This window comes from Euprymna scolopes, chromosome 23, assembly GCF_053919585.1.
Source record: "Euprymna scolopes isolate OS-2025 chromosome 23, ASM5391958v1, whole genome shotgun sequence".
Classification (NCBI taxonomy): Eukaryota; Metazoa; Mollusca; class Cephalopoda; order Sepiida; family Sepiolidae; genus Euprymna; species Euprymna scolopes.
In genome coordinates this window covers 15,790,609-15,804,775 of record NC_136504.1, presented here as the reverse complement: position 1 = coordinate 15,804,775, position 14,167 = coordinate 15,790,609, and the positions used below count along the sequence as shown (strand labels likewise).

General features: G+C 33.1%; 1 protein-coding gene across 7 annotated transcripts in view; it reads right to left on the bottom strand.

The window, feature by feature from the left end:
- LOC145245773 (uncharacterized) overlaps window positions 1-14,167 on the bottom strand; it is a 723,444-nt gene that overhangs the window by 73,327 nt on the left and 635,950 nt on the right. For all 7 annotated transcript variants that reach the window (XM_080107384.1, XM_080107381.1, XM_080107383.1 and 4 more), the window contains 4 exons: window positions 9,422-9,454; window positions 8,363-8,476; window positions 3,960-4,007; window positions 1,956-2,988 (listed from right to left, as the gene is read on the bottom strand). In XM_080107384.1, the coding sequence (XP_079963510.1) occupies window positions 1,956-2,988; window positions 3,960-4,007; window positions 8,363-8,476; window positions 9,422-9,454 (1,228 nt within the window). The remainder of the gene's footprint in view (window positions 1-1,955; window positions 2,989-3,959; window positions 4,008-8,362; window positions 8,477-9,421; window positions 9,455-14,167) is intronic.

The window sequence follows — 14,167 nt, the reverse complement described above, 5'->3', positions numbered from 1 at the left end:
AACTGAACCCTTTATTTAATCCATGGAGGGAGATTGTTCTCATTCTGTCACCTGATATCGCCTATTACCATGACTGACAGAATGAGATGTGAACAATTTCCAAGAATTGCCCTCCTGTTGAACAGGGTTCCGCTGGCCTACTTCCCGGTTGAATACAAAATGGTAGTATTCAAATCCAATGTAAATTAGTTCTTGTTGAACTGTCTCCATAAATAATCCAATTCTATCCAATTTACACCATTAACGATTACCTTACATTTATTAACCTTTATCTTCAAGTGGCCTTTGGGCCTTGATAAGTGATGATTCCCAAGTAAAAAAAAAAATATATATATCTAATATAATAATCCATATATGGCCTAACGTTCACAGGAAACATGAGTTGGAACAATTATATTGAAAACATTGCCAGGACCGCTGCGAAAAAGATAAGCTCTCTCTACCGTGCTAGAAAACTACTGACACCTGAAAGTATCCTGTACTTTTATAAGGCCACCATTCGCCCATGTATGGAGTATTGTTGTCACATTTGGGCTCGTGCATCTGCTACTAGTCTCTCGCTCCTAGACAAGGTTCAAAAGAGAGTCGCAAATCTGATAGGCCCTGAACTGGTATCTAAGCTTCAGCTTCCGTCCCATCAACGTAATGTTGCATTCCTCTGCCTGTTCTACAAGTATTTTAATGGTGAATGCTCTGGCGAACTGCAGACACTTGTGCCCCCACGATGTACACACCCTTGACAAACCTGACAGGCAGCTAAATCCCACCCCCACACAGTAGAGATCCCTAGATGTAAAAGATCTTTCTACTCCGGTAGTTTCTTCCCCAGAACCGCTAAACTCTGGAATTCCATTCCAAGCCACTGCTTCCCCAACTGTACTGACATGCAGAAGTTCAAGTGTAACATGAACCAACATCTTTCTGCCCAAATCCCAACATAGTATTCCAGTAGTTGTTGCCCCTGATAGTAGCCCCTACACCAAAGTGGCAATGTGCGTTGTTTGGGGTGAAAATGTAATAAAAAAAATAAAATAAATATATATATATATATATATATATCTAGCAGCATGGATTAAATGAACAGTACAAGTTTTCAAATTTAATGATTGAAGGTTGACAAGAAGATTCTGCAGATCAAAAAGATGTACCCAAAGAAGCATTGTGAACAATCAAGATGAGAATAGTAATGGGAATAATCCAAATATGACAACAGATAACGATGTTGTGCACTTAATGTTTTAGGGTGTTTACTGCAAAGTCATTAGGGTTGTTTAAAAAGTTGCTGTGCATTGTGGGAAATTTTAATGGTAGTTCAAAGTTTACTTTTTTAAATAAATTAAATTTTGATAGATTTGAAGGAAATTATCCTAATGCAAAAGTAACAACACAGCTGTAAGAAAGCAAAAATATAAACGTATTTAGTATAAAATATAAATAAATAAATAAATAAAATATAAACGTATTTAGTATAAAATATAAATAAATAAATAAAATATAAACGTATTTAGTATAAAATATAAATAAATAAATAAAATATAAACGTATTTAGTATAAAATATAAATGAATAAATAAATAAAATATAAACGTATTTAGTATAAAATATAAATAAATAAATAAATAAAATATAAACATATTTAGTATAAAATATAAATAAATAAATAAAATATAAAAGTATTTAGCAGAGGACAAATCCGTGATATTGAAACACACAATTCTTTATGTGATGAGGTCAAATTTCAAGCAAAAAAAAAAAAAATCTTTTATGGCGAAAACTGTATGAAAAGAGTTTACATGGCTGAAGTTATGAGATCAGACAGGTTTTAATTTTGTGAACTTAAAAAAGACCCCCAACACTTCTGATTAACATTCACAGGCAACATGAATTGGAACAAATACACTGAAGACATTGCCAAGACTGCTGCAAAGATATTTTCTTTCAGCATTTCTGACTTACCCATTGAAACCAATATTTTTTTCCAAGGTGGGAACATTGACAGGAGACATTGTCATACTGTTGTACTCTCCGTTTAATGATGGTGATGATACAGAATTGAGAGGTGGTGATGAGAGTGAGGCAGGCATCGATAGAGCAGACGGTGAGGAGGTCCCCATGAGCTCTGATGATTGGTGATGGAGAGGCTGCTGTGAGGGGAGGATAACTGTCAGTGGCTGGGACACAGGATGCTGCTGCTGCTGCTGTTGTTGGCTCTGCTGCTGTTGATGCTGTTGTTGTTGATGTTGCTGTTGTTGTTGATGTTGTTGTTGTTGGTGGTGTGGTTGATGCTGTTGTTGTTGGTGGTGGTGCTGTTGCTGTTGTTGATGCTGCTGTTGTTGTTGTTGTTGATGATGATGTTGTTGTTGCATGCTGAGACCTGATGTCTCCAAAATGCTTGGATTTGGGGCAGCAACAACAGCAGCAGCAGTTCCACCACTGGCAGCTCCGGGGCCAGTGGCAGATGGACCAACAGTGGCAGCACAACCCCCGGGGTTGGTGGCATTGTGACTATTGAGTGGCACTGTGCCACCAGGCAGGGATGTAGTGGTGGTGATGCTAGCCACTGTTGTGCTTGTGCTCCCACCCGTAGTTACATTCCCTGAAGACACAGTGACCCCAGGCAAGGGTTTCATAGTTAGATCCAGCCCAGAGCCATTGGCTATACAGTTTGCAGTGTTTGTGGGTGTCTTGGTGGACAGGTTCAGGGCTACTGGCACCTGGGGATCATAACGGTACTGGGGTTTGTAGTTGGGTCTTTTACTCAGTATGTTGGGTCGTTCAATGCCGGGGTCCTTGGGCTTTGGGGCGATAGGTTTCCCTGGGTAAAGTTTGGACTGATATGTCTGAAATTCTGTGGGTGGCCGGTTGTACTTTTCAAGCTCTTTAGCTAAATTAGTACGAGGAGTGGAGGTGGACACATATGGCGGGTATTCATAGCAAGGAAGGTCCAGCTGTTTAGTCAAGATCATCGGACGAAGGACTCGGTCAGAACCTGAGTAATAAAGAAAAATGATATTGAAGAAGAAAGAAAAAAATAATCAAATAAATTAAATTGTTTACTGTTTTAAAAATATGTGTGTGTGCGTATGTGTGGTCATGTGTATTTATTAATTAATCATTATGACAAAGTTGCCTCCCCCCCCCCAGATAGTTCAATTTAAATCTTTTCCATCCTTTTATGGTGCAACTAGCAGGGAGACCCAACATTGCCCAGGATTGAATGAGGATCAATGAATGTTTCACACTCCCATATTTCATTATCATGGAAATCAGTGAAATTGCCCATTCCTCAATAAAATTGATTAGTTGTCTGCTCTAGTTGGGGACCCACTGCAGTGTACCGGGAGGAAGCTACACATGCCTTCCCTGTGACTTAGTCCACATTATATTGTAGTCTACATTGCACTGTAGAGAATCTACTGTTAATTTTATAAAATTAGTTTTATATAATGGCTTAAATTAAAGTTAAAAATGCAAAAGTCAAGTATCATGGTTCAATTGTGCTTTAAACAGAAACATTTATTTTGAACGTGCCTCTGTCATATCAAAGAACCTACTGTTGATTTTATATGCTGGGCTTTCAGCTTGTGTGATAATAAAACTTCTCAAATGCACTTGTGATGTTAGGCTGTATAAGGTGTAGACTTTAGTCAAAATCGCCTGTTCCTGCTTTCATCAGATTATTTCAATTATCATTACTTATCCAAGACATTCTGATAGAAAAACTAAGAACACTGTCAGGTACATAAAGTACATTTATGTGAAATTTTTAAAAAATCAGCTCAGCTGTTTACAAGTCCATAAGGAACTCACTCACTCACATACACAAAGTTCCTTTTACATAATAGTAGAGATAGAGGTTTCTGAATTGGAAACAAATTGAATTTATTACATTAGCATGTAAATCGTGCGCGTGTTGCGTGTGACGGACAAAAATACAAAAATTGTTCGTGCCAAACGTACGTGTATCCACTTCTTGATTGGTGATCACAGGATTGGAGAGTGTAGATCCTTTTCAAAAGATAAGAACAATGCATTAGCATACACATCCAAAACGATATAAGTAGAATTACAACATTATATAAAGTCCAATATGTTTTGATATACAGAATTTATTCCTGAACAAATTAACTCATCATTATGAATTTTGGAATTTTATAGCTACTTAGTATAAGAGAGCCAAATGTAGGCTATATTTAATTTAGTTTTATGAAAAAGAGATACGAAGGAGGTTGAAGCCCTTCATAAAAATTCAAATTATGAAATTTTGATCATAAGCATTGGACATCAATTAATAAGTCACTTCTATGTATTAAACTGTACGTTAACTTTTATGTATTAAACTGTACGTTAACTTTTATGTATTAAACTGTACGTTAACTTTTATGTATTAAACTGTACGTTAACTTTTATGTATTAAACTGTACGTTAACTTTTATGTATTAAACTGTACGTTAACTTTTATGTATTAAACTGTACGTTAACTTTTATGTATTAAATGGTACGTTAACTTTTATGTATTAAACGGTACGTTAACTTTTATGTATTAAACTGTACGTTAACTTTTATGTATTAAACTGTACGTTAACTTTTATGTATTAAACTGTACATTAACTTTTATGTATTAAACTGTACGTTAACTTTTATGTATTAAACTGTACGTTAACTTTTATGTATTAAACTGTACGTTAACTTTTATGTATTAAACTGTACGTTAACTTTTATGTATTAAACGGTACGTTAACTTTTATGTATTAAACGGTACGTTAACATTTATGTATTAAACTGTACGTTAACTTTTATGTATTAAACTGTATGTTAACTTTGTTTTTATATTCTGATCAGTGTTTGAGCAGCTGATAAAAAAATAATTACCAAGTTTTTTTTTCATTTAAACTTATACAAAAAAAAAACTAATGAAACTTTTTTCTAAGGACATTCTTTGAATATACGTGTGGGCTCTCTCTACCATGCTAAAAGGTTTCTATTTACTTGTCTCCCCACAAAGAGAGAGTTACACAAAATGTCGGTTTTTAATGTGGGGAAAATCCAGCTCCCCAAAAGGAGGCACTCTAAATAGGAACAAAAATAAGAATTATCTCAGTCATGAAGGATTTCTCCTCCACTGACTGAGGACAGAAAAGGTGAAAGGTAATGCCAGAACAGATACTACACTTTGTTCCAAGCCAAAAGGCCAAGCAGACCTGAGAGTATCCTATATCTCTAAAAAGCCACTATTTGCCCATGCATGGAATATTGTTGCCACATTTGGGCTGGTGCATCTGCCATTAGTCTCTTGCTCCTAAATAGGGTTAAAAGAAAGAGTCACCAACCTAATAAGTCCCGCACTGTCGGCCAAACTCCAACCTCTATCCTATTACTGAAATGTGACATCCCTGTGTCTGTTTTACAAGTACTTTAATGGTAAGTGCTACTAATACCTCCACGACATAAATACCCCAGACAAGCAGCAAAATCCCACCCCTACACTGAAGAGATCCCTAGATGCTGAAAAGCCTTCTACTCAAATAGCTTCTTCCCTCAAATTGCTAAACTTTGGAATTCCATCCCAAGCTCCTGCTTCCCTGACTGTACTGACATGCAGAAGTTCAAGTGTAATGTGAACAAACATCTCGCTGCCTTACACAGTATCCCTGCAAAGCTGGTTCCAAATAGTAGCCACTTACGACTTCGTAGCACAGTGCCTTGTTTGGCGTGAAAGAAAGTAAAAAACAAATACTAATGTCTTCTTTAATTCTTCATTTAAACCCAACTCTCTATTTGTGTCTAAATCTAAATGCAGATTCCATGAATAAAGCTCCTTTCCCACACCTGTCCTCCTATGGAACACGGTTCCTGTAACCTGCTTCCCGGTTGAATACAACATGGTAACCTTCAAATCCAATGTAAACAAATTCTTGTTAAGCCATCCCCCATAAATAATCAAATTCTACCCAATTTACACCATTAACAATTACTACACTATCACCTTACATTCATTAACCCTTATCCTCGAGTGGCTTTCGGGCCTTGATAAGTGGTGAAAAAAAACAATACTAATACGTCTTCTATAATTCTTCATTTAGATTCAAGCTTGATACAAAATTTTGCGTTATTTTTCATCCTTTACTGAAATATTTTGCTTACTTTATGAAATAGGAAAGATGTATATTCACAATTATAGCAGTTACTTTACTTAGGCACAAGAATTTCTCATAAGTGGATACTCAACCTTGCCCACTGGTCTCCCACTGGTTAGCGGAGAGAAGGAGCCGCTTTACTGCTCCTGTGTGTGGAAGTGCTTCCACTCCGCCACCCTTTTACAGCATTACTCAAATGGCCACCCATCAGATACTGGCCAGTTCATTGTTGCTTAACTTTAGTGAAATGCCATGTATCAATATATTGATTATTAACCATATGATTTGGATTCTTAATTTCTAGTGAGATACTCTTGATTTACATGCATTTATGTCTTCTTTCGTATGACATTGACTGGATATGTTTTGCAGAGATGAGACGGTTTTGCATTATATCTGGAGTGCTATGCTGATCCATTTATGTAGACTATTAAAATTTTTCCTCTTGAAATGTACGGAAAATGCATATTTTTTTAAAGCCTCACTTCATGAGCGGCAAGCCTGAGTAGGTCATTCTGAAACTTGATTCAAACACTATTATAAATTTCTGAATTAGCAGTGCACGTTGAATGCTGAACATTCACATGGAAACTTGAAATTGATCTGTATAATCAATTTATTTCTTATAAAAATTTAACTTTAAATATATAAAATTTGAATATCAAAAATTGCAAGTAAAAAAAAAAAAAATGACACAAAATTTTTATTATGTACTTATAAGTTAGGATTATAAAAAATTGATGCAAATATTTTTTCAAACAAGAAAAAAAAAACACATTTTAACAGCAAAATATCTCGTCTGCCATTTTCTTATAATTGTCCTGGTTATCTCCTCTTTAATTGGCTCTTCGTAAAAAAATAATTTAAATATTATGCAATCATCATAACAACACCGATTTTATTTGATAAAAATAAAAACATTGGATGAATTTGTGTAAAATTTGGTTTACAGCCTTTTTTTTAACCTAACAGGTAAGTACCTAATAAAGTTTTTGTACAACTATGTTTTTTTTTTAATGGAGTCATCATCATAGTATTTCACTCCATCTGGAAATCCATTGTGGAACAGTGCTCGAGGCATCCCTCAGGTCTGCATTGGAGCATGCTTCGCTCGGGGAATAGTCCATGAGGATATGTGCAAAAGTCTACATGGCAGCAGTGTTGGGACACCAAGCATCCTACTCATAGCTCCACTTGCGCAGGTTGTCCTGTGTTTTCACAACCTTTACTCAAACCCAGTTGAATGTTACCCACTCTTTTCAGGGGAGTTCAGAGACTACCAAGAGATCTTCTTTCGGTGCCGAGTATCTATACACAGATAATGTTACAGAGTCTTAGCTTTGTACAACAGCTAAGTCTCTCTCTCGGTTCAAAATGTTGAGATCCAGCAACAAGCAAGAGCAAGATAGCCAGCAACAAGTTAAACTGCAGACCAGCTTAATGCGGGTAATGGTCTCCCGCTTTATGGTTTTTTAAATCAGAGATTTGCTTCTCCTAGAAAGGTTGCCTTCACCACGACTTACAGGAGTCCTCTCCACCCCAACACACACACAAACACACACGGTGCTAGTCGGCTGTTGACCCCGAAAAGGGTTAATTCGCCCTTTGGAAGGTCTTGTTTTTAATCCTTCAGGGCGACTAGCCACCCTTCTCACCAAACAAGTCTGGTGGGGGTACCAGTTTAGTCGCCGGTGGCCTAACCATGAGGCAGGTAGTACTGGGTTACATGGTACCAGTAGCATATGACATATATACATACATACATACACACACATATACACACTGTAAATTTACATTCCAGTCACCATAAAAAGTCAATCGACAATCATTATTATTATTATTATTTTTTAATATATAGTTGAATTTTTATATTTACTTGTTCCAGAAAAAGTAAATTAAAAAAATTAAAATATAAAATATGGAAATTGGCCGATATATAAAAATCATGTTTGTGGATTGACTTTTTGTGGGAACTGGAATATAAAGTTAGTGTATATGCTCTGGAAGCAATAACACATCCTCATTGAGCTTAATATTATAAGTAACAATTTTGACTATTTTATAAGGAATATATGCCTTAAAGATAGACATCTTTACATTCACTCCATATATATATATATATATATATATATATATATATATATATATATATATATATATACACACACACACACACACACATATATGTTGGTAGCATGAAATTGAGGGCTAATAAGATTTTACTACCTTTGGTTGAGGGAATTTTGGTTCCAGCTGTTGATACAAACATGCCTTTCTCTCCATCAGGAAGCCAACGTTTTGGGGGGTTCCCTGATAAATCAGGATTCGATGGTGCCATTTCTGGAAAGAGAGATTTGAACTTGAAGCAAAACAAAGTAAAGAAAAGCAAAAACAATTTTAAATCAATTAACGTTTTTTTTTTGTTTGTTTTTTTTTTACATAAAAATTTCAAATTTCCAACAATCAGAAAGTAAAAATAAAAAAACATACAGAAATAAAAAAAAACCCACAAAAATGAAGAAAACTTGCAATTCTAATTTGCTATTAAGCAGCAAAAAACATTGGATAAGAATTATTAAAAGACCAACATGATTACATGGTATTACCCGAAACAAAAGTGTAACATAACTTTTATCTTTCTCTAACTTTGTGAGTGTTTGCTGTGAATTTTTGAAGTTTTAACTGGACATGCAGACAGACATTTGCTTTTATTAATAAAATATTGTCATTGTATATAATCACTATTAAATTTCATTGGATTATTATTATTACTATTATTACTATTATTATTATTTCTACTATTAATAATATTATGAAAGGAGATGTTTGAAGGCTATATCAATGTGGTTCATAGGAAACACCGTGGACACGAGTTAGCATATAAAATAATAATGACAATATTAGAAGAAATTTTTCAATAATTAAAAAAAAATTCTTCTAATATTGTCATTATTATATATACTAACTCTTGTTCACAGGGTTTCCTACAAACCGCATTGACATAGCCTTCAAACACAACTGCTTTCACACTATCCACAATGCTTCAAGCAAATTACAACATCCTTCTCTTACTATTACTATAATTACTATTATTAATACTATTACTATAATTAATAATAATGATAATATTATTATCTATTGAAACAATTTGCTCCTTCAACTTCGACATTGTTTTTAGTTTTTTTATGCTTATTACAGTTCGAAAAAATTGATTATCACCAGCATTTGATTAAAACTAAGAGTTTAACAACAAAGAATTTAGAATGAAAGTTGTGAAAAACGTACCCTTCGTATCATCCCTTTTGTTTGCAAGGATATCTGTGTTTAAAAAAAAAAAACAAAGAAAAAAAACATTAGTTTGAAGATAAAGAAATGTTGAAATACTAAACACTGATTACAATTTGCAAACAATGTTTTTCGATGAGAGAAATAAGTAGAAAAAGCTGTAAGAAGCAAAAGAAATTGCAGAGGAAAGAAAAAGGACATTTTGAATAGTGATTAGTTGAAGGTTAATCAAGAAATGTAGAAAAAAAGTATTTAATTGAAATGATTTTGCCCATAAGTAATAGAAATTTATAATAACAGTCAAAGAAATGAATTTTTATATTGAATCAAGTTCATGATAGTAAATGAGACTTAGTGGAAAACTAATTTCACAAAATATCCGTGCAACGAAAAACTTGTTTCTCCAAATTCAAAGAAAAATAAGTTTTACACACGAATTTGATTTTTAAACAAAAATTTGATATAATTTTATTATATTTTAATTTGATTGTTTGAAGTAGTATTTGTTTATTTATGATAAAAAATATTAAAGAATAAAATTAAGTAAAAAAAAAAAATGCATTTTAAATTTAAACATATAATATTTTTAGCAGAGCAAGATAAGAGGTATTTTATTTTAAAAATAGTTTTTGAATATATTGTGGTATATGGTTCGATGATGATTAAGTTTGGCACAACAATTTCTAACAATTTCCTAACAATATGGTGGCTAATGCCACAATCAACTTGTAAGAGTTCAAATAAAACTACAAAGATTATCATGGAAAGGAATATATAATAATTATGTAACTGATTTTTCTATCAAATTCATCCATCTTGTAGAAGTAATTAGTGTCATTTTAAAATTATACAGATTTTTTAAAAGTATTATATGAAATGCGAGTCACCACTTAAGAAATATTAAAAATAAAGGGTGCAAGTACACTATAATAACAAAATTTTCAATATTGAATTTCAAACCAATGGTCGATACCTAATTGTCATGTTACAGTAATGCATATATCCAAAAATTATGAGAAACGATAAAGCAGAAAAATATATTTAGTTCTTATCTAAATGTTATTAAACCAGCTTTTCTATATTTGCATTTTATATAATTCTGGCTCTTCTCCGCTACTGATGAGACGTGCTTAGCTTTTAAATGTCATAGTGTAAAGATGTTTTTTGTCCTAATTTTCCCCTTTACCTTTCCTTATTGTTCTGATGATATAATAAAGTTATATATAACTTTTGTGTCTCATCTTTCATTTAATTTTTGCTCCTCTTAATAGTGTTGAGCTTTTCTTATCTTGATAAGTTTTGTTTTACTCTTTGAAGATTTACACTTTGATAACATAATTATTTTATATATATATATATATATATATATATATATATATATATATATATATATGTTATTTATCTTTCTTTGAATTTGATTGGCAAATGTTCCAGATAAAACAAGTTTTCTTTCAAGCAACATTCATTATAATTCTTGGCTCCCAGTAATAAAGTTAAGATTACAATAACTATTGTACATAACAATAATTGAAAGCAGCTAACAACAATGGACAGTTGTAGATGACAACAGTTAGAAAAGTCGAGAAAAGCAACATGCAACAAATTTCAAAGTTCCAATAAAATTATAGTGAAAAAAAATCCTATTGATTTTTTTTTTTTGCAACAGAATAAAAAATGAAAAATGATCAATTAAAGACCACAATTAAATGTCACTCTATATGAAAAAGAAATGAAGTTGTCCTAAGTTTATAAAATGTATCAAGTGCATTCATTGTTTGGTTTTTAACCAATCAATAGTGTCTATTATGATAAATGTTGATGAGGTTTCGGTCAGTATAGCTTTTGACCTTCATCAGGCATGTTGGTTGCCATCTTGGAAAAGAAAGGAGAAAAGTTACTGGCTCCATAGATATTTTTGTATTTTTAAAATTGTTCTCTACTTTTTGGCTGTGGTTTCGTATGCGTGAAAAATTTGGTGAACAAAGGGAGGGAACTCTAATAAAGATTGACAGGAGATTATCTCCCTTCCATCGCCGAAATTAAATTAAAATTTTAAAATTTTGGTGATGGAACAGGGATAATTCTCTAATGATCTTTATTAGAATTGTTTCTCTTTGTTACACAATTTTTTTCACACATATGAAACCACAGTAAAAAAACAGAGACCAACTCCAAGAATACAAAAATATCTACAAAGCAGTGACTTTTCTCCTTTCTTTTTCAAGACAAGAACCAACATGCCTGACGACAGTCGAAGGCTACACAGACTAAAACGTTGCACAAATAACACTCAAGATGAGAACAATAGTCCAATCAAAACAAGTAACAGAAGCAATCAGCCCTCATCTAAAAAATTCAGAACTGAAATATTTTAACATAAAATATTCCTTTGATAAAGTAGCCTTACATTTCCTCTTTAATAAAAGAGAACTTGGTTTTGACTTTAATGAAGAACATGCTTTCTTAAACTGATAAGTGACAGGTGGCTATTACTTTTTTTTCATTTTTACCCCAAAACAAGACATATTGGCACTTGGAATGTAAGGAGCTACTATTTGGGATTGTGTCTTGCAGGGGACTGTGGACAGTTTAGCAGTGAGCTGTCTGTTCACATTAGATTTTAGCCTGCATGTTAGTCTAGTCAAGGAAGCAGGAAACGGAGAGGGAATTCTAAAATCTAGCAGTTTTAAGTTAAAGTTAAAAGGTTTTCCGGCATCTATGGACTGCAGCAGTAAAGGGGTTGGATTTTGCTACTTGTAAAGTCAGTAATGTGTACACTGAGGGGGGCAAAATTGCTATGAAATCAGAGCGCATTCCATTAAAGTACTTGTAGAACATGCACACAGATGCAACAGTACGGTCTGGAGGTCATTTTCTAACGATTCTGCCATTGTCGTAGATTTGTGTACATCCGTTCTTCCCTCATGCATATTGTAGAGCATTTTATTTCCAGTATATTGGTTTTTCTTTCTTTCTTTTTTTAAATAAAAGTGTATCTAAACAAACAGCAAAAAAGTTGTACAAATATTAGAATAAAAATTCTTATGAAGATAAAAAGTAAAAATGAAAGATGAAGGTGGGATAAGAGAGAAAAGAGTTTAAGAAAGAGATGTTAAGATGATGATGAGGATGATGAACAAAGTTTACGGACCCGACTTCACCTCATGAGCGGCCAGCCTGAGTAGGTCAGTCTCCGTGCAGGCAGCCAGCACGGCCTTACAAGGGTCATCATGCTTGGGAATGAGGACAAGGTGCAGGCCTATTGCCAAAACAAAAACACACAAGCCAACAGTGCAGGCAGCAATAATCTCAACAACAAAAGGAACACACAATTCAACCATAACACAACCATCAAATATCAATAAAAACAGAATCCAACTTGGAAGCCTTTACTGTCTACAAAATATGATGAAAAATAATGTCCATCCCACACAAATCCAAAAAAATATTAAATTCTGATTTGTATTACAATTCACAGAGGTACCAAAAACTTGTCAAAAAAAAAAACCAAAACCAAATATATAATAAATAAATGTTACCAAAGGCAAGATAAGTTACTTTTCTACCTAAATGTTACTGACATTTATTGGGTGGAGTTTTTATCACCATTTTTAAATTCTATTAAAATCTTATGAATCATTGCAATAATATGAAGCTAAATGTTCATATAAGATTTAATTTTGTAGCATATATATATATATATATATATATATATATATATATATATATATATATATATATATATATATATATAAATGAAAGTGTCTGTGTGTTTATGTATCTGCGTGTGTACATTTCCCTCCACAATAACTCTCAATTTTCAGTTTACAGACTTGAAATTTTATATACAGGGTTAATGAGATTTGGGAAAATCTTTGTAATCGGTTTTCGGACAGAAATTTGGCTGTTAAGGGGTCAAAATTCAACGATTTGACCTTTAAGAACTCTACCAAACTTCTCCGACAATTTTGGGTCTAAACACTTGAAATTTTAGATATAGGTTCGTTGGACATGGATCTAACTTAATAACTTGATTTGAGCCCAAAACAATAAATCTTAAGGGGTCATAATAGGGGTCAAAGTTGTAAAAAATTTGACCGCTTCGGTCTCTACCAAATTATGCAGACAATTTTTGGTCTAAACATTTGAAATTTTACATAAAGTGTATTCAGAGATAGTGCAAGCTTTTTAATCGGTTTGGGTGGAAAATTTGAGTTACCAATATATAAATGTATGTATTTATGTATGTATGTATGTATGTCTGCCAAAAACTTTCGACATAGGCAACGGATTTTGACAAGATCAGTATTGTTTTGAAGTTCTACAAAGACATAAGGTTTTTTCCCCCGTTCTTTTCCTCCTTTGCAGTACGGGTTTGAGCCTGCTTTCCTACTACCACTTTTTTTTTTTTGCTCAACATACACCTCCAAACACCCAGGCAACGCCGGGCACCTATGCTACTATACATATATATATATATATATATATATATATATATATATATATATATATATATATATACACAAGGGTACTCAATGTCAAGGTAGAGCAAGATATACTTTTTTATTTATTTTTACATAAACATTTAGGTATCACTACACATTCATGAGTATGTTTCAGTCAACTAGTTATTAATAACTAGATACTTTGTCAAGCCATGTTACTTTTAAAAAAGCTAAGTCCTAAACCTTGGATTTTTAAAAGAAACATCACCTGACCAAGTTTCTTGTTATCTATAACTAGTTG